Raw genomic sequence first — 26,571 nt, forward strand, 5'->3', positions numbered from 1 at the left:
AATGAAAGACAATTCTAAAGCTTCGCACAGGTACCAACAGGCTCTTGAAGCCTCCAACAGGGTGATCAGAGGAGACTGGTGTTTCTCAACTGGGAATGATTTTGTGTGCTCTGCCATCCCTCACCCAGGGGACAGTATAGAAACTGCTGATGTCATGATTGGGGGGTTAGTGGGTGCTACTGACATCTAGTGTGTAGAGGTCAGAGATACTGCTAAACATCTTTCACTGATCAAGAGAGCCCCCAGCAAAAAAGAATTATCCAGCCCAAAATGTCAATAGTGCCAAGCTTGAGAAACCCTGCAGTAAATGAGAGGGATTATAGAATAGTACTTCAGCCAATTACCAAATGTTCAGAAGCCCCACAAAGAACAGCATTTATTATATGCAAAACACAGGCTACACCAAAAAGTGTGTAAGTCATCAAATATCCATTCAATTTCTTCCAATCTTAATTCTTCTCAATTTTTTTACACATTAATTTTAATTTCATAACTAAAATGCCTAGATTCACCCGGAAAAAAATTAAAACATTATCAAGAGTGCAAAGTTCCCTTTGATCTCTACCCTCAATCCCGTTAGAGTCAAACTGCCGAGATTCAAATGGTGATACTGCCACTTGTTAGGTATGTGACAAAGGCAAGTTTCTGACCCTCTCTGACTTTCAGTTTCATCATCTATAAAATGAAGACAATAGTAGTAAGTAAGCTTATAAGGTTGTTGTGAGGACTAAATGAGTTAAAACGTGACATAAGTGCTCACTAATTGTTAACTATTATTAGTATCCAGTATACACATACACACACACACATACATACTCCCGTGTAGAAAATATATACTATGGTTTTGACGTTTAGCCTTTTTATAAACATAAAAATGTACAATTCTGTTCATCTTTCTGATATTTGCTCTTTTTCTTCAACTCAAAAATCTCTCCACTTAAGTACATAGAAATCAACCTAATTCTTCCTCACTGCTTCATTCTATGTCAAAATATTTTATGTGATTTCCCTACTGATGACCAGGTTCAGTTGTTTCTACCATCTGGACTCTTAACATTAAATTCTCCACTGACCAAGACCAAACAAGGCCAAGTTCATCTGTATTTTTAAGAAAGAGTATGCAAAAAGTAAATGAACAGTTGCTGGTTAATAACCCTAACAGAGTGGAAACAATAATGACCAATCACCAAAACAAATAATATCTACAAACAAATATTTTGAAGGGTTTCCTTATTGTATGAACAGAAAAACCTAAAATTTTAAAATAACAGTATGCTGTATAATCTGTTTTGTTTAAGAAATCATATATGATATTATAGTTAATGAATCCTTAGAAGCTTTCAAAATAATTTTCTTTGGCTTTAACACACATATTAGATTGGTCATGTTAACTCTGACAAAGCTGAAGTTAGGAAAAAAGTACTAGGACAGAGAAGGAAATGAAAACATGGAAGTGTTATCACCACTTGGTCATAAACTCCTTTTCTCAGAGAAACATGGCTATAAAAATCTGTGCAGGATGAAAAAACTTGGCACAAAACAACCCAATATTACACCATACTTTTTAAAGTCTGGGGTGGAGTAGGGAGGGGAGGGATTAAAAAGTGGGAGGGGAAAGTTCTTCGCATGTAGGGAAAAAAAGGATTGTTAGTAAAATAAATTTTCCACTGATGTATAACTTCTTCAAATTAATGGTTTGGTTTAGTTGAAATTTGGCAAGGTAGAAGATTTTAGTCTTTTTCAAGAATGACCTCTATTTTGTTGAAGCTGCCTACAAAAGATAATGTTCACAGACAGGATTGTTCATTCCCTGTTATGGTCCTATTTACAACATTATGTTAACTCATCATTTATTTTGTTTGAAACTGAAGGCTTCTCCATTTATTAAAGTCATTAGTGCTCCTAGTGAAAGACAGCGTGTCTGAATTTTAACAAGTACAGAAAAACTCCAATATAATTATTAGCCCTGTATTATGGGAATCAAAATCAGACATACTAGGATCAAATTACATGCTCTTTAATAAAACTTCACACAGTAAAATCTGACAACATTGGTATTAGACCTTTCACACAGTAAAATCTGACAACATTGGTATTAGACCTTTCTTCCAACAACAGTGTACAGGGTTCTACTTTATATGTGAATTTTACACATTTAGAGCCTTAGTCATTACCTACTTACAACAAACACCTGTAATCAAGAAGCATGCCATTACTTTTGGTACTAATAATTACCCTTTGAAACCATGTTGTGGACACAGCAAACCATATTGTTTTTTAGGGAGAAGATGAGGTAGAATGACTTTATTTTTAAAACCCAACTGACATAACCCCCTATGCATATCCACACTCTGCTCTGAAAACTAAGTAAAAAATATTATATTAACGTAACAGACCAATTCACAGATCATTGTGTAGATAGAAACATATTGAGAAACATGAGAAAATAGTGGACTATCTGAGAGCCAGGAGCCCTGGAAAAGAAGTGCTGTGAACCACGTGAGCTTCACGGAGGCCCGAACACCAGAGGAAAGCTCCACAGTGTTAGTTTCAATACCCTGGATCCTTGCTCCCTCTGGAGTTCCTCTGTCCCCACCATGAGCTAAATTAAGAAACCTCGGTGTTTACGTTGGGCAGAGAGGAGTGAAAGTGGCAGGGCTCTGCATGAATCTAATACTCCACTATGGGACATGACAATAAGGTTAAAAACTGCTTCCTAACATAGTAATTATGTTAGCTATTTTGAGACCAAGAAAGAAGTTAAAATGTGCTCTTAGGCAAATATCAATAAATATGAACAACAGAATTCTTAGAAAAATGGTCAATCATTATACATCCTTTATAACAAACGTTCCCAATCTGCTGGCTTCACAACACTATGGGGCCTTAGACTTGGTTTGCTAATTTACTGGACACCAAGCATCTGAAAACCGAACAAATATCGTGTGTGTGTGTGTAATATATCACATATATAAAAATATGTATATGCACATGTATATACACACATGCAAACACACACTTACATGTATATACACATGAGTTTATATCCATATACATACAGCACATTCAAGTGTACATATGTATCCGTTTTTCAAATATACACACCCGCTGCTGTGATTAATAAAACACAAGTTCATTTAAAAGGCATTTAATTCATCATTTGTTAACATGAAATACCGAAAAGTATTACTTCTATCTGTACGTGTCTATGAAACATTTTTAAAATTTATTTTTTACCCACAGTAAAATTCACTCTTTGTGATGCACGGTTCCATGAGTTTTGACAAATCCATCGAGCTATACATGCACCACCACAATCATGACACACATCAATTCCATCATCCTAAAAAGTTCCCCTGTGCTGTCTCTTTGTGGTCAAGCCCTCCTTCCACCTTTATTTAAAAGGTTTTGACATTAAAAATGGGTCCTCTTGAAAGGGATGGGACTAATTATCTTATAGCATTGATGACCATCTTTTTCATAATTTTATGCCACCTTTTTTAATAGTTTCTATTTCCACCCAGTGTTTGACAAAAAGGATTAAAGGGGAAGATAACTGAAATGATAGAACAGGAGGAAATAACGACTTGAAGGAGCTCAGACTTCAAGACAGAGTGAAGAAGAAATGCTAGAACTTGATGACAGACTAGATATAGGTAATTAAAAAGGAAACACTCCTGGGAGATACAGGGGAAAGCAGTGAGCTGGATAAAGCTGATGAGCGATCACTTACGAGGAAAGGTAATGAACTTTGTTTTTAAGCAAGAGAACGACGAGATCAGATTTGTTGTAGACAGCCCACTCTGCTTACAATGTGGTGACGGGAGGAGAGTGGGGAAAGGGTGGATGCAGGAGACCAGTTAAAAGAATATTTCAGTGATCCAGCTGAGAGATGACAGTAGCTCAGATAAGTTATCTCCAAGGATAGAGGTTTATTAAAAACCACAAGAAGTAAAGAAGAACAGGAAAGAGTTTCAACAGCTACACAGCAGAATATCACTGGAATATCATTCAGAGCACATTTACAGCCATAGTCAATCCTTGAAGAAAACTGAGACAATCAAGACAGTGCAGAATAACATCTCGCAATATGGCCAAATAGATAATATAGAGAGTCCTCCTGCTACAAAATACCTAAAGACATTGGATAAAAAAACTCTAAACATAAGTATGCTTGTAAAAAATTAAGGAGACTCTCCAGAAGTATCTGCCCCCAGGTCCACCACCTGTGGCCCAGGTGTCTGGAGTACATGGTATACAAGGGGCTGTGAGTGTGGCGGGCACTGAGGCTTCTCAGACAGGACAATGTAACAAGCAGTTTGCTCGCCTGTCCAGTAAAGAGGCACTAAGAGTGTTTAAGCAAGGAGTACTACGGATGGAGCCTTGCTTTCAAACGATTAATCTGGCAAAGAGTAAGATACATGGTGGCAAAATCAACTGGCAGTTGTGTAGATATGGGAAACAATGGGCAAGAGGAAGGTCAAAAACAGGATGCCTAGCTTTCATGCTGGAGTCCCAGAAGGATAGTAAGGTCATTAATGAAAATAAAGAACGCAGGAGAAGCATAGATTTTGGGGAAGGGGAGATGGGTAGTGTCAGATGATAATTCACACTTTAGATATTAAATTTGAAGCTTCAGTGATTATTCGAGCATGAGACAGTATAGAAGGTATTAAAAATGCAGAACTGAAATCCAGAACAAGGATCTTAAATGAGGCTTATGAATTCGCTTCAGGGGCAGGCGTGTTCCTCTCAAAACTGTATTTAAACTTTTTGTGTCTGTATATTTTTCTGGGGCAAAGTCCATGGCTCTCATCAGATATTCAAAGAGGTCTGTGTCAATTTGCTATTCCTTTAAATATAATGTGTCCACTCTGGAAACTTTTAATCTTTGGTGTTCTGCAGTTTCAGATGATGTGTCTAGGTGTCAATTTCTTTTTATTTAGCCTATTGGAGATTCATTGTACTTCTTCTGAGAATTGGTGCCTTCCATCAGTTCTGGTACATTTTAGGCCATTTTCTCTTCCATTTTCTAATTTCTCTGCTCCTACCTATAATACAGCCTAATGTTTTTGCTAACTACCATGCTTCATCTCAGATCATCCACTGAGGAACACTTTCCTACTTATGAATAAATATAAATGAAGGCTGACTGCCTAAAGCAGCAGTGATCAGTGTTCAGAGATTTGCTGCTGAGATAAAGTGCTAAACTGAAAATCATGAACTTCTCATCTTCATTACAGAAAAAACTCTGCACAAAACCCTTGAGATATTTAGCAGAAAGGTGGCAGGCTTGATTTTTTTAAATGAAGACACATTATATCTAATAGTTTTAAGCTAATCATCATGCTGTAGAGAGGAGAATAGCATTTAAGAGAAACAAGGCACAGAACTGCCCAAAGACGCGAAATAAATCTAAGACAGAGCTTAAGAGTCAAAAAGTTTAAGAAACATATGCCCATGAGCTTTGAGTTGTCACAGACTTATATACATCTTTCTAAAGGTATATTTTCTGTCTAAAAAGAAAACTAGATAAAAACATTGCTATATCACTAACTTAGGTGGCTGGTGAGGTGGGAGTTCTACACCAGAATGTTTCCAAAAATATGATATTTTGGGGCTGACTGATTTTCTCCCCCAACTAAATTCTGTTCTAGTTCTTTTTTGCAATATTTCCAAGTGCAGGCTGAGCTCTTGATCTTTTAGGAGGCACAGGTAAGACAAAAGGCCAAATTCACTAATGAAAACTTGCTGAACTCACTTTTCAGAATTCCATTCTAAGTCACGAAGAAGCCTTTTGGCCTTGCTCCCAGACTAGTAAAACGAACATCTCAAGTCGCTAAAGGCTAAGATAGCTCACTCCACTAAAACCAAATACATATCTTCTCCTGACAGCTGGTTGTCTTAGCACACTCAGGACTGTATATTTATCAAAGGGGGAAAAAACCTCCAGGAGCACAATATTTATTATAGGATTATCTCAGTGACTCAAGTAAACATGAGTAAGGCTAAATTAAACTATGTTTACTATGATGTTCTATTACTTAAATCCTGACACAAAATCACCCCGAGTGATCTGGGGTCTCATTTCTTGAGACAATTGATGTAGGATTAAAAAAAAAAAAAAGAAGGCAAGAATTATCTTTCCTTTCAAATATATCTGTGTTAGTTATACAATTTTTCTAAGTATTCTAAAACATAGTTTGAGCATCTCAAATGAAAATTTTCCATCCTGTTGTGATGCTGAATTCAGTATTAAATTTAAATATGATCACAAAATACTGAATTTGCTCATTGCTTTAAAAAATTATTTTATCTGATTTACCTGAATTTAATATCTATAATCTCAGTAAATCTCACTCATAATTCTAAGTAGTAGTATTTTAATTTTCAACTCCCCCCTTTAGTCGAGTTTCAGTTTATCCGTCTTTGTGGATTACAGGCTATCCAAATGTCCCAAGACATTTGGCCAGACACATTATGGGGTAAAGGCAGGGAAAAGGAGGCTGGAGAGGCCACATGAGATCAAAATCATATTTACCACCTCCAAGATTCAGCTGATAAACCCTCCTATGAAATAAAGCCTCATTTCCCAGAAGGAGGGCCAGGGGTCCATGGAGGAAACAATGCTGCTGGCTAGCCACAAGGCACACTATGAGAGTGACTACAGAGACCACTTGCCTTTGCAGGCACAGGGATCCAACAGGTTCAAAGCTTTCTCTCCCACCAGGAACTCCAATCAGTGGGGGCTGTGGCTGAGCTCAGGCAGGGCCCAAGGGCAGGGCCAGCTTGGCAAGAAATGGGCTGTGGCTCACCAGCCCTCAACTGATGGAAACAGAGGCCCACCCTTGAGGAGTGTATAGTCCAGGGAAACAATATGACAACAGAGGCACAAATACAGGAGGGGAAAATGCAGTCTTGTTGGGGAGGCAGATGGTAGTAGTCAGGAAAAGTTCCATGGAGAAGATGGTGATTGAGAAGATATAAAAGGATAGACAGAGCTCTGACAGACCCTATGGGAGATAAATTCAATGTTCTGATACAAGAAGCAGCCCAAGCAAAGGTATGGAAGTGAAAAAAATATAAGGTGAATTCATAAGAAATCACAAAAAACACAATTTGGCTCAACAACAGGATACACACAGAACACCAATTGGGGTAGAAAGGTCAGTTGGGACTGAGAATATTTGGCATGCCAGACTGAGAGATATGTACTTAACTCAGCTGGTAATAGGGAGGCACTGATGGTGCTGAGCAAGGAAAGGACATTATATGACCGGAACTTACTTCAGGAAGATAGTGACAGTTCTGTGCTGGATAAACTAAAATAAGCAGAAATGTTAAAAGGCCATCAGGAGACATGGCAACCGAAGGACTGAACTAGGTAACGACAGTAGGAATGACAAGAATGAGATACTGTGGAGAGAGGATTTCTAGTACAAAACAATGCCTACGCTTTTGAGATGTAGCACGCAGGCTACATCAGAAAATGAGTGTCATGAATAGAAATAAGATTGTGAAGAAGAGGGCTGGCCCTGTGGCCGAGTGGTTAAGTTGGCGCATTCTGCTGCAGGCGGCCCAGTGTTTCATTGGTTCGAATCCTGGGCGCCAACATGGTACTGCTCATCAAACCATGCTGAGGTAGCATCCCACATGCCACAACTAGAAGGACCCACAACAAAGAATATACAACTATGTACCAGGGGGCTTTGGGGAGAAAAAGGAGAAAAAAAAATCTAAAGATTGTGAAGAAGAAACATTGCTTTGCTGGGGGAATGATGAGTTTGGTTTCAGACACTGTGAATTTGAGGTGTCAACTGAACACACAGACATGTCTATCAAGCGGCTAGAAAAGCAGATCTGGAAGCAGGAAAACTTGGGATTAGAAATGGAGATTTGGGGGTCATCCACAAAGAGGTAAGGCCACAGAAGCGGTCTAGGGATGGAATCATGGGAAACATAATTTAGCATAATTTAATGGGTTGAAAAAGGAAGTACAGGCTGGGAAGATGTAAGAATTCCAGATTATAGAGGGAAAAAGATGTATTATAAAACACACATTAGGAATACTATCACGAGGATGGGATGGGATGGTAAAGTGAAAAGCAATTTGAACATTTTTAAGTTCTAAACAAATACATTTTTACCATCGTTATAGTAATACATGTTTAATTTCCAGAAAAGCCACATTACACTGGAGGAGCCAGACTTCCCAAAATATTCCAAAGTCTCCTCTCCACCAAGTCAAATGGAAATCTGATCTCCATCTCCCTTGAATTCTTACAGTACTTAGTAAGTCTTTTCTTAGGTATTTATACAACTCAGGAAGCAGTAACTGAGCATCGACCATGTGCCAAACACTGGAGAAGACACTTTCATATGTATCTCCCCTTGGAGAAGGTGAAACTGAAACTTAAGATTTATTCCCCTTTATAGAAGAAGAAATGAGGCTCAAAAAGGTTAAGCATCTTGAGCCAAGATTGCCAGCTAAGTAGTGGAGGAACAGAGGGCTTCTGATGCCAAGTCTTATCGTGTCTTTTCTACCTAAACACAAGTTGGAACTTGTCATATTTGTTCTTATCTCCCTTACTATATTACAAGCAAATTAAGGGCACAAGCTACATTTCATTTATCTTGATATCCTCTGAAGAACCCAGCAAAGGGCCTTTCACTTGGTCAGTTTTCATTGCATTTTTGTTGCCTGAAAGAATGAACACATGTATATTTGCAGGCACGCAGGCTCCACTAACGGTGAGCATTTGTGGGCTGGTAAGCTTTGAGTACTTATTTCTAAGGCGGACTGTAACTTAACAACAAAAAATTCTAAAAACAAATTCTGTACTTGTGAAAGATGCCACCTGGTCTGCCTCAGGGCTTAAGCCTTCTTTTTATGCACCGAGTGGGAACAGCACAGGGAGTGACGAGCTGGTTTTCTTCAAACCACTCCCACAAACTGCTCAAGCCAAGGAAAAGGCCCACACCTTTCAGAGAATTGTGCAGCCTCTGCTGCCCGTTTAACCTCTGGTGTCATTGCTAGAACTGCCAACAGTCTGAGAAGGAGGGAAAGGGAAAGGTAGAGCATGTTTAGTGCCAGCTGTGATGATGTAACCTCACAATTCCAGCTTTTCTGCCAGGACAAAAAGGCAACTGGTTTAGAAACTAGTTGTTTTTCCCCCCTTTCCTAATGTTCAACCAAACTCTGTTTTGCATAACTGACCACTAGGTTCCTTTGCGTACCTCACCACTACCTTTTTTTTTTTTTTTTTTTAAATGAACAGAACTTAGTGTCTAATTCAACTGACTGGTCTGGGTTCCTTGGAAAACAAATGTATAGAGTCTGAAATATGCATATTTCATAAATGTCCCTTGTGTGAGAAGAACACAAAGTTCTCAGAAGCGTTTACTTTGCAAGCCATATATACACGCCCAGTAGGAGACCAGGAAACAACAGGCATCTAAACACCACAGAGGCGTGCAGTCATGAGTCCCAGCTACCAGAAACACCAGGCAACTATCCCAGGACCCTGGGCGAACAGACAGACTTCTGAAGTGGGATAGCATTTCAGAGCTTCATAAATTATAAGATATTTGGGAGTTTTCTACCCAATATATCTGACAAATGTTCCCTTTTGTGGGGATTATCTAATTTGGGGATATTTGGTATCCACATCTCTAGAAATCTTTAGGGTACAAAAATTGATCCCTTTTCTTACACGTGATGACAAGACCCCAAAGTAGTCTTTTCCTATTCCTGAGACTAGTCAACGTGAGCATAATATCCTTGCCGGCCGCATAGACAAGCTAGGGCAGAGAGACAATGGCCAGATTGAAATGGCGTATCTCTCTGGCTCAAGATATTGTTCCATGCCCACGGAGAGCAGATGGTGAGGATGCAAGCCTTTTCTTGCCAATTTTTACCTAATGTGGATCAGGCTACTGGTCTTGCCTAGGCCTCTGCCTGTGAAATGCACTGCATGGGGCTTGGGACTTCCTAGAAAGAGCCACAGCAGAAGCCAAAAAGAGCACAAGCCTCAGCTAGGGCAAGTGTCTGGCATCAGCTTTGGGTGGGTCCTCATGGGATGCTTTTCTCATGACTCCTGAAAGAACTCTCCAAGTCTGAGTCTATAATCAATGCCTAGATAATTAAGAGTTGACAGGATAGCATAAGACAAAAAACAAATGACAGCTTAACACGATATCAAAGATAGTACCAAGCCCTCTTCACTCAGTTCTTAAAATCTATCCTATAACCTTGGCCTTACTGAAATGACATTACTTCTTTTCTATGCTTTGAACTCTGCAAGAGTTAACCAAAGATATTAACTTCAGTAAATCTGTAAGGCCTTATAGAGTCACAAGTTCACCACTTTCCATTTTAACCTTTCTCTAAAACCTCATTTTTAAAACTTCTATTTCAGGATATAAGAACTTTTCATAGTTTTCTTTGGTATTACAAATACAGTTCTACTACGTCAATTTGTATCAACCGGGAAAAATGTAAAATCCCTCAGTGAAGCATTTTCAAATTTTCTTGTGAGAATTATTTATTAACCCAGAATACTGCTCATTAGGCTATTGTTTACTGTACATTGCATTTGTGCAAGGCATTAAAGAAAGGAAAATACTTATTCCTTGCCCTTGAGTAGCTTGCAATTTAGTGAAAGATTAAAAAAAAAGAAAAGCACATCACTAACTAATCTATGGTGGGAAGATGGGAAGAGTGATACAAATTCAGTAACATAAGAGTTCAGGGGAAGGCTAGACTAATTGTGCCCAGGGCGAATGGTTGGTAGAGATGGCATGTGAATAAGGCCTTAGCAAATTTATAATATTCCAGTAGGAAGAGGACATCAGAGGGCATTTTATACGGACGTAACAGCTTAGGCAAAGGCACAGACGCAAGAGAGTATGGGTGAATTAAGGAAACTTCAAGTGACGCAGTCTGGCTGAAGGAAAGGCTACATGAGGGGAAATAAGAGGAAGCTGATCTAGAAAAGTCAGCTGTGGCCAGTTCTTAACATAAAAAGAGGGGAAGAAATGAGGGCCAGCCAGGTGGTGTAGTGGTTAAGTTTGTGCATTCCGCTTCAGCAGCCTGGGGTTCGTGGGTTCAGATCCCGGGCACTGACCTAACACACCACTCATCGAGCCATGTTCTGATGACATCCCAGATACAAAATAGAGGAAGACTGACACAGATGTTAGCTCAGGGCCAATCTTCCTCACAAAAAAAAAAAAAGAAGAAGAAGAAGAAGAAGGGAGCAATGTAGAAAGCTAGATTTTTAGAAACAGGAAATAATTTTTAAAACATATGCTTCACTAAGAATTTTTCACATCATATCTTAGATTTTAAGGCAAAAGTATTTTATTAGTAAGTTTATTTGCAAACTAGGTGTAGTAACTTCAAAGAAAATAACATGGGTGCTGGAAAAATTCTTTTTTTGAGCTGGCAAATTCTTGGCTATAGCTTAACTGATATATTCTTATTACCATCTTGTGATTGTTTCATTAATAATTCTCTTTTCTCACCACGAAAATACCTCCTTAATTTCTCATTACATACGTACTGAATGGGTCCTCTAGAACAAGCATTTGCTCACTTATTTACTCATCTTCTCCTTTTCTGCCCCAGCTTGTCCTGCTAACCACTCATTCTTTCTTCTCCTACGAACTAGATCAATAACGTTAATAACTACTACTTGCTATAGTGCCAGGCACTGCAATTAATGCTTTATGAAAAGTATTTAACATAATCCTCAAAACAACACTATGAGACAGGTATTACCCCTATTTTACGGATGAGGAAACAAGTTCAAAGATATTAAATATTTTGCCAGCTGGTAAGTTGCAGAACCCAGGTTTAAACCAGATATGCTTGACCCTAGAGCCCTTGCCTGTTACCACTTCACTGTACTGCCTCCCACACCCTTTGGCCTCTTACTGATATTGATTAGTATTTTCAAATGGAAATTAAAATATTCACTGAGCGCCTGCTTCTGTAAAATCCTGTTCTAGGTGCTGTCAGAGGTACATAAATAAATGGGAGAATGTATGTAGATTATTAATGCCCATCATCTTCCATGTTTGAGTATAAACAGCTACATCTTAGATCAGTGGTAAGATGGTATGTCCATGATTCACACACTAGAGCAACTAAGGTCAGAGAGAGTGAAAACAGCTTAGGATATGAATGTTGGATGGTGACCACATCTCACAGACACAAATCAGCCAAGCCTGACTAAATGCCTTGCAGAGAATTTTAATAATACACTTCAATCAGTCTGTAAAAACTCTCTCTGCTGATGAAAAATCTGTCCTGTCAGAAGTTCCCCACCAAATCTGCTTACAATCCATTTTCAATGCATCTCAGCTTCCTTTGAAGTAGGATAAGCTACTAAGGCATTTTAGCCAAAAATAAGCACATTGTGAGGTTAGTTCTTATAAAATTCATTACCAATGAGTAACGTTATTTGGTTAAAACAGTGTGACATCAAACTACTTGTACCATGTAGTCTGAATATTGTGTAAAATTATATAGAGCTACTTAGACACAGAAAAATAATTAAAACATATCATCGTTTTAAGCTATCTGCTTTCAATATTACCTTTACTAACCTCTGAATAAGTTTTTGCTTAATATTTTTGGGAGACTACTTACATTTTTACAAATAACTATAATAGTTACAAATATATAAGAAATTGGGTGGGATGTTGTCCAGCTGTCCCTTTTAGGCTGTAACCATATGTACCCAGGGGACGTTTGGAAGGAGTCACAATTTTGGGCTCAGTCTGCCTACTCATCTCTCTCTACAAAGGTACAGCATTCGTATCACAAAGGGTGCAACTAGGACTCATCCACAGATTGCAGCGGCAGATACTAACCGCATAGCCTCTGCAGTCTAAACTCCTAATACAATTCATCTTTAAGAAAACAAAGTCAATAAAGAAAAATTGTTTTAAGAGTTCAAGAGCAGCAAAACAAACAGTGCGACATGTCTGCTTAACAAGGAGCAGTGCCAGGCCACAAAAAATTTATGACACTGATACTTACTGTTCAATTCGGGGTGACAAGTATAGCTTAGGGTACACCTGAGTGGCTTCAGTGTCCTCAAAACTGACAGAAAGCAGGGCCACATCTTCTCCAGGGTCTTCATTTACATCCTTAAACAGGAAGTGAAAAACACAATGTCATCAGTACCTGCTCTTGTAACGTCTTTTAGCTGATGAGCCTACAGTGCACTGGCATTGAGGCTGGAGGTGTGAGTTATGTGGATTTGAATTTAGCGGCTCCACACATCCTTTGCCACGTATCTAATCACTCCTCTAGAGTGATAGCTTTCAAACTTTCTGACCCAAGCTCACCACAGTAAGGGAAAAAACCCCTACCTATCTCACTTGTTCCCACATTCCAAGAGGGGAAAAGTGAATCTGGTGACGATACAGAATTAGATGAAAACACAGTTAACAAATTGCAGTAAACATATTGCTAGCAATATATGTAATGGCTTATAATTTATATAATATATACAAATCGCCTACAATTTACTTTTCGTAGGAAGAATATGTTATAAAATGACTTAAGTCATGAGAAAAAAACAAAATCTTAAAATACCCAGTAATTTTATTATACCTACCTTGACAGTATATTGTAAGTTATTTAAATAGCAAAATTCCCAAGAAACTAACACTATGAAGGGTGCCACCATATAAGCAAATGGCAAATGGCAGAGTTATGGGTAGTGTTATGTACACATCTACTTTAGCAAAATGATCATCGATGATTTATATATGAACCACAAGGCATATGTATCTTAAAAGTCTAGTTATAAGAATATTATAAGACAAAAACATTGCCAATCCAAATATGTATCAAGAAACATTGAGAGGTTAGCCAAACAACCCACAATAAACTAAACTCATAATGATAAAGCTAAACTTACTGTGATTTATAATTAAAAAGCAAGAATGGCAGCAATCAAATGTTGTAACCAACTCAAGCCAACACTGATGATACAATGATGAAGTGTCCTGAATCAAAATTGTGGGACTTACAACTACGTGCTTTACAATTATTGCCAAGCACCGAGTGTTTGCCAGACTTCTGAATAAAATAATGAATTAGAACAAATTCCAGTAGCATGTTGATTTTAATTTGCAAATACCAAATTTTAGTAACCCTTAATTTTTTTGGCTGGTAGTGGCTCCAAGTCAAACAGAAATTTTTTAAAATCTTAATAGAATTACACATCTTTCACTGACCTATATTTCCAGATTAGTTCATAGGTCCTCAAGAGGGCTCAGTGGCCATCCTACGAGGGTCCCAACCTAGACTTTAAGAATCACTGCCCGTGAGCATTGAGAACCTCAGAAATGATGTCCTTCCTTCTGTCTAAAATCAACCTCACCCCTCTTTTTCCTGCTTCCTGGGAAGCTGGTCATCAGACTTATCCTGCTCAGCTCTAACACTGTCAGTCTCCTTGCTCTGCCTTCTATCGCACCTACAGGATGCACAAGTGTGGCATGTATACAAAGGGACGAGGACCAGAAGTCTCCTCCATCTTAAAAAATAAATATTTGAAAAATAAAGAAAAGAATCATACTGGTCTCTACATAGTCCCCTGTATTCTCTCTTACATCTCTCTGCCTCTTCATAGACTACTTGAGAGTTGTCTACACTCCTTGTCTCTACTCCCTTCCTTCCCACTTATCCCTTAGCCTACTTTAATAGTCTTCTGATCCTACTAGTTCATCAAGATTGCTTCTGCCAAAGGCATCCAGTAAACACAGCAAATGCTTCTCTGTCATTATCTTACTTGATCTCTAAACATTATTTGACATGGATGATCTCTCTCTGGGAACACTCTTTTCTTGCTTCTAAGAAACTATACTCTCCTGGTCTTCTCCTGTCTTTTTGACCACATCCCCCTTCCCTTTTCATTCCTTGTTTTTAACTTCTCAATTATTTTTTGGTTTTACATTAAAAAATTTAGGCTTGTTGTAACAAGTCAAACCATACAAAAGTTTATAAAGAAAAAGCTCTTCCACACTCACTTGGCAAGGTAACCAATGAGAACTGTGTGTGTAGCCTCAAACAGCTTTTTCTATGCTCATAAAAACACACACACATACACACACATTTGCATAGAAATAGTTCTTTAACTTTCTGTTTTGTATTCCCTAACGGAATCACATTATACATATCACTCTACCAACTGCTTTCTAAATAGCCACATAATATTCCATGGCATGCATTTATTTTTTATTAAACCATTCCCGAGCAATGGACATTCAGGTTGTTTGTAGTTCTTACCCACTTGATTATGCTACAATAAATATCCTTGTATATACATATCCTTTACTATTAGGACTTATATTTCTTAATAGACAACTAAAGCTCAGCTGCTTGGGTCAAAGGTTATGAGCATTTTACATTTTAATAGAATTTAATAGGTTATTTTTCTAAAAATTTTGCAACAATTCACATTTGGACCCATGAACTTGCATGAGTATGAGAGATGGCCTGTTTCCGCTCATCCTGAGTAACTGGATAACACTGGCTGTTGTTACTCTTTAATACAATGTTGGCAATCTGACAGCTGGAAAATGGCATCTCAATTTAGACAATGAATGAAGCTGAGTAACTTTTTACTCTTTCATTGGTCATTTTCTTCTATACAATTTCTGATCAAATCCTTTGCCCATTTTGCTTAAAGGTTTTTGGACTTTTTTTGTTATTGTTGTTTATTAGGTTTATTAACCCTTATCTACCACATGTGTTATAAATATTTTCTCTCCGTCTAACTTTTGACTTTCTACTTTGCTTGGAGGGCTCTTGTGACATCACAGAAAATTTAGCCTTCTATAGAGTTAAATCTGGTCAATAACTCTGAGGATATTTAACTATTTCCCTAGGTTTTCATCTAACACTGTCATAATTTTGTTTTTACATGCAGATTTGTAATACCTGTGGAATATGTACACTTCTAGGTGGTATGATATAGGAAGCATGTAAGAGGAGGACCTTAGTACAGTGCCTGGAACACAGAAACCACTCAATGTTTGTTGAATGAATAAATCAGTAAACAAATTAATGTTAATTCCAAACCTTTATTCTCCACACCCAGTGATTTTCAGGAACCTGCTTAACAAAGCTGCTGTCACCAGTGATATCTGGAAACTACGTACTGACTCCTTGCTCCTGCCTCCCATGATACACCAAGGTCCCTAGAACGAGTGGTTTTAAAAGAGCCAAGACTGGGAGTCTGAGTTTATCTATCACTTCTTGCTCTTTTACAGATGATAAAGCATTCAACCTTGAATATTCCTCTGTAAAATGAAGATGGAAAATTTTAAAAATACGGTCTCAACAAATGGAAACTATGTTATTATTTATAATAACATATAATAACATATAAATAATAATTATTTATGAGTTACTCTGAAACTCATAAAATATCTAAACTAAGGTTGAAGCTGAGCTGGAAAAACTTCACATTCAGAGGGACAAATTCAATTCATGATCCAAGTATAGAAGTAGTCCTCTTTAAAGTTAGATTGGTCACCTTAAGAAAGACAATTAAAAAAAAGAACTAACATTGACTTTCAGATACCTTCCCCCCTTGACTGAGTTTCCTTGTTAAAGGTCAAGGCTCTGACTAAAAGTCACAAAATCATGTGAAAAAAAAAAACACTGCAAAAAACTAGGGGCCACTGAAAACCTTTCTAATTAGTAGCTTCATTCCAAACCTATGGGTAATTTATAATTATTTCCCTTTCCTACTTTTTACCCTCTCAGTTCACTGCTTCTAAAGCAAAGAACAGCAATGCTCAGAGACAGTCCTCCAGACAAACGGAAGGACCCTGGTTTATATAATCACCATTTATCATGTGGCATCCTGCAAAGAGCACGCGAAACATTAGTCTGAATATGAAAATAGTTGTTTCCAGGAGTTCCTTTTACGAACCACTTTAATATGATTTATTCTCCTTGAAGTAGCACATGAGTTTTCCCTGAATTGGTATTTTATTCCTAATGGATACCTAAGTTTGACTTCGAGTGCTTAAATAAGCCTAAAGAGTTCCAAAAATACAAATCCACACAGTGCTGTTTCCAGTTTCTGCAACTGTAACAGGCTTGTACGTGTGTTCCTTCCCATCTGGGAAATTATACAAGAAGCTCTTGTACCGTGATTCTTAGAAGCTAACATTACAGATGATTATTGTAACCGCTAATGGCAGCATTTTGAAAACAGAGGGTAGTTATAGTGTAGGAGGGGACATTTAAAATTGTACAAGTATACATTTTCAGGGCTTTCTATCTGTACCATTTGAAACTGCAGCAGGCTAAAATGGGGGGAAAGATGGTGAATCCGCTGAAGCTAAAAAAGAAAACTGCCTCCTACCGTGATAAAAGCGTGTCAGGCACTGTCATAGATATGGTGAGGCAAAGATGCCCATGGGATTTTGCTGAGATTTAACAATGGATTTGGCTCAGCACTTGGCTATAGCAGAAAGGGGTTTCTATGGCTTATAGAGAATATTCACTAGATGGTGAGTTCATTACAGGCTGGGAGCTTTTCCTGTTCACTTTTGCATCCCCAGTGTCTGTAACATAGGACATATATAGCAAATTGGTTGAAAAAATTGAATTAATGCAGGAATGACTATGAGTAAATGATGGAGTCAAATAAAAAATGCTTTCAGTTAGAAGGATTCTCATTATTTATGTTTCAGTTCCTCAAATCTATGACTACTTAAGATTTTATTAAAGAAAACTCAAATCTGAACCATCTATTAGCATATACATATATATAGAGAGAGAGAGAGATACGTCTCTCTCTCTCTATATATATATAACCATACATCCTTCCTATTATGTCTAAATAAGAGCTAGCATTCTGCTTAGGTCATAATGATTTATTTATATAACTATTCTCAATTGGGGCTTTTTGCAAATATCAAAAGAGTGCAGAAAAAAACAACAAATAGCCTTGGAAATGACAGAAAATGCAAGTACAATTTATCATTATGCTGTATCCCTTTGACATGCTAATTTTCCAGTGAAGATAGCAGCCATTAAACAAGCTCCTGTATGATGAGCGTCAATATAGGTACAAACTACCAGTTAACCAATTGCTGGTAGACATTAGCTGAACAATAAATATTATAAACCACAGGTCGCATAGGAAGACTTTAAAAAAGCCACTGTATTTCTCAATTCAAAAAGACTTACAACAAGGCTATATCATTACTAGCAAAACCAGTTTACGGACATGAGGACTATAAACAAGCTATTATACAGAATGTCAAAAATCAAGTAAAAACCATTTTGAGTTATATTTAAAATGGTATTAAACTAGACCCAGGATAAATCACGGTTCCTAGGGTGACTGAAAACTGGGTGTGGGCAAGAACCTCATTATACAAAAGCTATGAGTTTTTGAAAAACTGCAAGCAAATTAAAAATTTCCAAAACAGAATCTTATTTTAAAATATACTAAGTAAGATGTGTACTTTAGAGGCCCAGTATTTTGGCACTATAGGTTTGTCATCAAATTACATAAATTTAGATTTTTCAAAGTCAAGTTTTCTCAAATAAAAGAACAAGACTCCCGGGGCTGGCCCCGTGGCCGAGTGGTTAAGTTCGCGCGCTCCGCTGCAGGCGGCCCAGTGTTTCGTTGGTTCAAATCCTGGGCGCGGCCATGGCACTGCTCGTCAGACCACGCTGAGGCAGCGTCCCACATACCACAACTAGAAGAACCCACAACGAGAAATATACAACTATGTACTGGGGGGCTTTGGGGAGAAAAAGGAAAAAATAAAATCTTTAAAAAAAAAAAAAAAAAAAGAACAAGACTCCCATGGTGCTACCATTCATTCATACATTTCGCAAAGTAAGTAAAATATATAGTATGTTACAAATGCTATGGAAAAAAATTAAAGCAGAGAAAAGGGGCAAGGAGTAAGGAGGGAATGGAAGTTTAGAGAGGGTGGTCAAAGATGGCCTTACGGAGACCAATCAGGGGCCTCTCATGACTTAAGACAGGAGATTTAGGATAAAAAGTCCTCTTGACTCATCGCATTATATCAACAAAAACGGCCCCAATCAAAATTTGAATTAGGATTCTAGCGGCATTAAGATATAACAATGAATATGCTAGGAATGGAATTAAATCTAAGCAAAAGAAACATTGAAGAACAAGGAAAATGATATATGTAAGATAAGACCTTGGTCTCATTGCTAGGGGGTCTCTGTCCAATTATGACACTGCTCATTTTGGAAATAAGGTCATTTCTTCTTCATCTAAGTGCTAGGAAATACACAAATGCCAGGGAAAAAAGTATAGTCAGAAAGCAAAATGAATCCAAGAGTAAGGAAGTTGAGCCAAACAGATGAGGAAGAGCAATAAATGGGTCCTTGTCTGGCTCTTTTGCCTGCTGGTGTGGCTCCCAAGCCTGAGCCTCCTCCATTCCACGCAGCACAGTGCTGCAGTCCTGGGGTAAGTGTTCTGAGGGCGTGGTTACACACTATCTCCACCACACACTGAGTTCTTAGCTAAAAATTCTTTTGATATTTTGATATCTCTTATGAAGGCAGCATTTAAGAGAGTTACTTCTGATTCGGTTTCTCCGAACAGAAATGGGAGTAAAAAGATTCTCCCTCCATAGTCTAGGCAAACTGAGCCACTCTCCATGTATTTTACTAGATCTTGACTAAGAATTTTACACTTGTCTCTCCTTATCAAAAAGCTCTTCCTCTCCTTTTCTTAATTGGTGTGGTTTTATAATTTCTTTAACTCATTATAAATTCACTCGCTCATTAAGATTTTTTTCAACTACAATGTGATCTATGTCTGCCCTTAGCAGTTTTCACCATGTTGCTTCATGAGTTCCCCATGCTGTTTAAGCAGTATATATATTATGTTCCAAACAGATTGTGAATTTCTTGAGGCCAAGGTAGAGATCTCCTACTTCCTATTATGTCTAATAATAACAGCTGACTTTTATTCAGTGTTTACTCAATAATCACTTTGCTTAGTGTTTTATATGTATTATCTCATAATCATAAGAACCTTATAATGTAGGTACTATTATTATTCTCATTTGCAGATGAAAAAACTGAAGCTGAGAGAGGTTAAATCGTGAAAATGAGTTTCAAACCCACATATGTTGACTCAAATCGGGACTCAATCGCGATGCTGTACCCACTAGCATGCTGTTGGGCAAAAAGAAGAGACGGAGTATCAATACTCAAAGAAAGGGATAAAAAAACTTGGAAACCCATGTGCAGAAAAGATATCAGAGATTTACTATCCATTTACTTGTTCTCCACTTAGTGTCTAAATCCTGTATGCTCCAAAAGACCATGAGCAACTTAAGGAACCATTTCTTATTCCCTTTTTATCCAGAATAGACTATCCTGCCTGTACCAGGCACATAATGGGTATTCAAAACAAACTGGGAAGTACGTGCTTTATGTGTTTTAATGTTTAATTTTAGAAATTACAGAGCAAGAAATTAAATTTTTTTTTTAAGATTGGAACCTGAGCTAACATCTGTTGCCAATCTTTTTTTTTTCTTCTTTTTCTCCCCAAAGCCCCCCAGTACATAGTTGTATACTGTAGTTGTAGGTCCTTCTGTTTGTGCTATGTGGGACGCCACTCCAGCATGGCCTGATGAGCGGTGCCATGTCTGTGCTCAGGATCTGAACTGGCGAAACCCTGGGCTGCCAAAGCCGAGCACGCAAACTTAATCACTTGGCCAAGGGACTAACCCCCTAAAATTCTTAAGTTTATAAAGACTAAAGGCTATAAAGGTCACCACGCCAAATAAAATGTATTCGTCTGATATCTTTACACAGACTCAGTTAAGAAAGGAGGATGGCTTCTCTAAGAAAACTGATGAGGACTGTGGAGTTCTAAGCCATAATGTCAACCTTCCTTCAGTAATGTGTGGTTAGGCATATTCTACGATTAACTAACTATACTCAGTGAAAATAAAAAGAGCTGAGTCTCAGGTCAGGAAAGGATAACTGCAATGTTCTTGAAATAGCCAGCTCTTAGAGGGTGAGGCCAGGATACCAGGACAGAGCTGTTGTCCTGTTTTCACCTGCCCATGTCTTCCAAAAGTGACATCTTGAGTTCATTACTAGTAGATGTCATGATACAGTATGGGGTTAGGGTTTACATATATATGTGTGTGTGTGTGTGTGTGTGTGTATCTTGCTTATTATTTTCATAAACAAAGACCATTTCACTGCTCTCATTTATGCAGGAATCTGCTTGTGAAGCTGTACTTACCCTTAACATGTTGGTTATAGCTTCTGTTTATAAAGCTAAATTGAAACACATGTTGTACAAATAAACTTAGGGGGAAAAAATCTTGGCTATTTTAAAACAATGATGATCAAGATTTTGTTGGTCAAATACTGTCCCATCAGTTATTATACCTAACAGACAGCCTTGAGAACTATCAACTATCTTTGAACAGTCACAGCATTACTCTAAAAGGTGTGTGAAATGGAGCTTTTTTTCCAGGAGGCCAGAGAGGGTGGGGGGAGCCTCTGCAGTACAGCCAGGGTCCTCTATGGGAAGGAAATGATGTTTCCTTGCTCCCACCACCTTCTCTACTCACCAACGTCTTCAGAGAAAGAATCTGGAGTGTGGAGTCTCCCCTGTTGCCCTAACAATGTGTTCTTAATGAGTCCAATGAGAAGCTGAGCTTAGTTAAATAAGCATCAATTTTTGTTTTGTTTTACAAGTCACACTGAACCACATCTTCAGACATCTCTGAGTTGTGATTTAATGCACACCTACTGACACACACCACATGCCAGACTTTTATCCAAGAGCCCAACAAAACAAGTTAAAACAATAGTGAGTTTTATTTAAGCACACATGGAACATGTATGAACACCATTTACCACATCCCCAGTATGTCTCCATAAATTAAAGATAAAGTTTTTACATAAATAGTTTACATAGCTTTTTGTAAAGGATAGAAAAATACAGATTTAAAGTGGTAATTGATACACTGGACATCTGTGATATGCTTGCCTGACACCCTCTCTTATCCTGGACAGCCCCTCTTCCTTCTAGTTCCCGCACCTAGCTGTGGATCCCTACAGCTTCTGACCGAGCTGCCTGTGCCTACTTCCTGGAAACAGCTCATGGGTCCAGGGAGAGGCTGGTCCTTTCCTTAAGATTTGTGAACTTGGGAGCCAAGTGTAGGCCAGTCCCTTTACAGAGGCAAAAGAAACAGTCAGTAGCCATATTTCCCATACATGGAAGAGGCCAGGCTGTAATGTGAGAGAATAAAGCCAACATGCTGAGTGAAGCAGAGATGAGAGAGAAGAGTCCTGGCAGTACTGACACCCTTAGTTCCCATGGTTCTTGGTCCAGCTGTGTCCTGCTCCTACTGTGGTTTGGCTATTCAAGCTTCTCCTGGCTTTGGAAAAGTAATAAATTGCCCTATTTGCTTAAACTGGTTTGAAGTGGTTTTCCTTCACTTATAACCAACATTTTCTCTTGTAAATTATTAAACTCACTAATATAGATGATAATGATGGCAAATCAAAATCTACAGAATTAAGTGCTAAAAAGAGACTTTCATCCCTGGGTCATTTGATTACTTGTTACATACTATGGAATGCCAGGCCCTAATGAGAACCAGAAAGGGCTTTTAGGACAGAGATGAGCTGTATGCCTCCACATGTGCCAGAAGAAAGCTCTGCTAGAGCAATCTGCCTGCAGCACTAGGCTCTGGCTGCAGCTCAGCTATTTTTCTGAGCTTACTGCTTCTCATCTGGTGGCCTTGAAACAGCACAGTAACCTACCCTGGGCCTTGGATGGAACACCATGCACTCCCTGCTCTACAGCCCCCCTAAACATCACGCAGTGAACATGAAAGTATTAGAGGCGCCAATGCTGAATCCAGAAAATCCATAGCAGCGTGCCATCTGAATACATGAAATGTTTTGCCATTCAGTTGAGGAACTGCAAAAAAAAAGGTGATTTTTTAATGTAGTGAAATCAAAATTTTTTACAAAGAATTTACATGTTTTTGTTTTTTCTACATGATATGGTAAATGTGGGCATTATGGGAAGCAATAGATTTGCCCAGCTTTGGTAAATGCACGTAAAAGTGCCAAGTACAGAACCAGGCTGAATAAATGTTGGTTTCACTTCTCTTACTCCTTCCAGACTCTTGGTCTGATTATCATTTCCATTACCATGCTATTCTTCCTACTATTAAAGCTACCCCCTATTCCTTTCCTCTCCAGGTTGCTTTGAGATACGGGGTTTAGAGATTCTTCCCAGGTGGTTCTGTGTAAAGACAGAAGGGAAAGGCACCCTAGAAACTCATAACACCTTTGCACCCACCCACCCACCAAGCAAGTCACTTGGCTCAGTCTGGTGCCCATGGCAACTAGGCAATTGGTTACTTCCAAGTTATTTCAGCCACCTGGCACCACACCCTCATTAAGAGGAGACATCACAAATCACAGGTGTTAAAACAAAGAATGGAGCCTACTAGACTCTCTTTGAAGTAATCAGAGATCTTTTGATTTGCATACTGATATTATTTGCAAAATGTAAAGGGCAGCTAGGAGCTCTAAAAAAACAAGAGGCTCAGAACTATATCCCTCTAGAACTGGCTGGAGGAATGCTTCCCTTGTAGAAAATGAGCTCTGAGAAGCACAGTAAATACTGCACCTTCTTCCAGCCTCAAAAGCTCTCCTCCTGACATTCAAGCCCCTCCAAGGGATCTTTCCAATCTCATTTTCCACCTGCCCTGTTGACACACCCTAACTGCAGCAGGTGCCCACCCTCCACCCTATCACTCCACCTTGTCTGTACTGTGCCACTCAATCCTGAATGGGGGAAGCCTTGCATCCCCCAACCCCAAATCTCTCAATTCTTTCAAGTCCCCTTCAGATGCCGTGTCTACTTATGAGACTTCTTGATCTCACCCTCTGTCGTAAGGGTTTCTCCTCTGAAATCTTACAGGTCTTTAACATCTTATTATTTCTTTTGTGTTTTAAAGTTATTTACATATGTGCTCTTAACATTTACCTGTTTGAGTTCCCTAAGAGCAGTGGCTGTGTTTCCTTCATTTTTGTGTTCCCAGTGCCTAGTATGGTGCCTACCACAAAAATAGGCACTCAATAAATATTTGATAAACAAATGTATGAATATATGTATGAAAGAATGACTACATATGCTTGCCAGTAAACTACTGATCCAAAAATGGTTTGCACAAACAGACTTCCCTACTAGAAACAGCAGAGGTCTAAATAAATTATTAACTTGACTTTCCAGTATAAATCTGTAGTGTAAGTTTGGGCAGAATGAGCCATTTTCCCCTGGGTTCAGATCATCCCCTGGATAAGAGGAAAATTCAAGTTCAAACATGTAACTGAGAGACCAAACCCTACAGTACAGAAAGGCAAGAGCAATCTTTGTCCATTTCTAATAAACTTCCAAACAACATACCATGTGCCATCACTAAGTCAATACTCATTTATGATTTACCTACCACGTGCAAGATACTCTGATAACCACAATAAGGAAGAAAAGAATTGCAAGGATCTGTCTCCCAACTCAGAGGCAGATGTAAACACACGGAGAAAAGTTTTTTCTCTTCTCCTTCAATGAGAGATCCCGTAAGACAGTACATGATTAATTGTCAAAGCCCTATAAGGAAAGGCTGAAAAACTCAACTGTTTCTATGTAATGAGAATCAATTCATCAGACTCTTTCCTGACACTAAGCTTTTACAAAGAGGAGGTAAAGAAAGCAGGAGAGTAATGGGTATCTTAAGAGGAAAAATGCAAAACTTCTAAAAGTGGTAAAAGGCCAGGAAAGAGGTTCTGGCTTTCCCAGGCCGCATGTTAAACAGCAAGCTTTGGACATTTTCCAGTGAAGCTAGTTCTACCTCTTCAATATTTCAGGCTATCTAGTTCAAAATGCATAGAGACAGAGGACCAGCAGCAGGCCCAAAATGCAGGTGTGGCATAACCTTTGCGAACAGCAGGCAGCTGAAGCCTGTATAAATGGAGCCTTGCTACTCAGACCAACAGCATCAGCCTCACCTGGGAGATACTTAACAAATTCCTAGGTGATTTGTAGAATATTAAAGTCTGAGAAGCACTGGCTTAGAGAACTAACTAGTATTTAAGGAAAAGAAAATGGGTCTAAAGATGGAGAGAGAATTGAAAAGCAATGGATTGAAATATCCATTCTATGATTAAACAGAAGAAAACAGATGAACTGTGATTTGCATGGGGCTAAGAGAGTGGAAGGTATCACCTTAATGATGAAAGATGAAGCTTAGACAAAAGTTAGGATTTAAAAATAAGTATCTATGGCATATTCCAAAAACTCAGAGTTAAATGGAGGAAAGAACCGTGGTAGAAGATGAAAACCACAATAAGGTATTTCTCAAATATTCTAAGTGGCCACATCCACATGCTATGGAGGAGCCAGAGAAAGGGGACAGACAGGTGGAGAGAGCTGACATCGCTGACACTATCCCCTTTGAGTCAATGATATTGGTGAAAATGTGCCATAGATAAAATGACATGAGTGAAGGGTAAATAAAATCAGAGAATGTTAAAGGTGAAAAGGACCCCTTAGGGATCTGGCCCAGTGGTTGCTACCCTGAGTTCTAAGAGAAGGAGGGATCATGTGTATCTTAAGAACATGTGTCTTAAGAGCAGCTACTATTCCGTTTTGTATACTGGGCACTGGCAGAAAGATTTTATTTGTAAAAAGGTTTCCGGTATATTAAAAATAAAGTTTGTAACCATTGATTCCAAAACCCACATTTCACAGATTTACAGATGGAGAAACTGAGATAAGGGAAGTGATTTGCCTAATGTGTAGAGCTAATTAGTCACAAAACCAAAACCCACGACTGCTGATTCCTACATCAATACTTTTTTTCACGACATCATTTTGCTATATCCAAACTTGCTTTGAAAATTCTTTGTCACTTACTAAATGAGGTCTGTGTGAATAAAAAAGGAAATATAAGATCCCAAAGAGAATGTAGTTATAAAAAGTAAAAAGATTCAAATGAGAAAGAACATATATTAAAAGCTCCAGAAATGGAAAATTGTAAATGTTGGACTGAGCCTAACTATTGAGTAGGTGGTTTTGTTATTTAGGACTTTACTAATTATAGCAGTGCTGATGACCAGATTTAGAAGAACTATAAATTGAGTTAGATTTTATCATTGGTTTGGGTTAGTGAAGAATATTTCTTTAATTTCTAAACTAATAACAGGCTTAAGATAGACCAATTGACGAACATTTGCAGTTTTGTGCTTATGAACAGAAATTGTGACATTTCACGATGCATAAATGATGAAAGTACTGAGGCATCCTAGCACGATGCAATTCTCCAGGGAAGCTATTAACAGCTTAACATTTCTAATTCACACTGGAATGTCGATTCAACTTACTGAAAAAAGTTTATACTAAATAAGCATGAAAGAATTCAATTAAGATAGCAGACTAGGCTGAGCCTCCTTGGTTCCTTGGGTCTATTACTTACTGAATCAAATATTGC

General features: G+C 38.3%; 1 protein-coding gene across 3 annotated transcripts in view; it reads right to left on the reverse strand.

Moving 5' to 3' along the window:
- BABAM2 (BRISC and BRCA1 A complex member 2) overlaps positions 1 to 26,571 on the reverse strand; it is a 420,511-nt gene that overhangs the window by 171,726 nt on the left and 222,214 nt on the right. For all 3 annotated transcript variants that reach the window (XM_070572970.1, XM_070572969.1, XM_070572971.1), the window contains one exon: positions 13,049 to 13,158. In XM_070572970.1, coding sequence (XP_070429071.1) covers positions 13,049 to 13,158 — 110 coding nt within the window. The remainder of the gene's footprint in view (positions 1 to 13,048; positions 13,159 to 26,571) is intronic.

The sequence above is a fragment of the Equus przewalskii genome, chromosome 14, assembly GCF_037783145.1.
Source record: "Equus przewalskii isolate Varuska chromosome 14, EquPr2, whole genome shotgun sequence".
NCBI classification, from domain to species: Eukaryota; Metazoa; Chordata; class Mammalia; order Perissodactyla; family Equidae; genus Equus; species Equus przewalskii.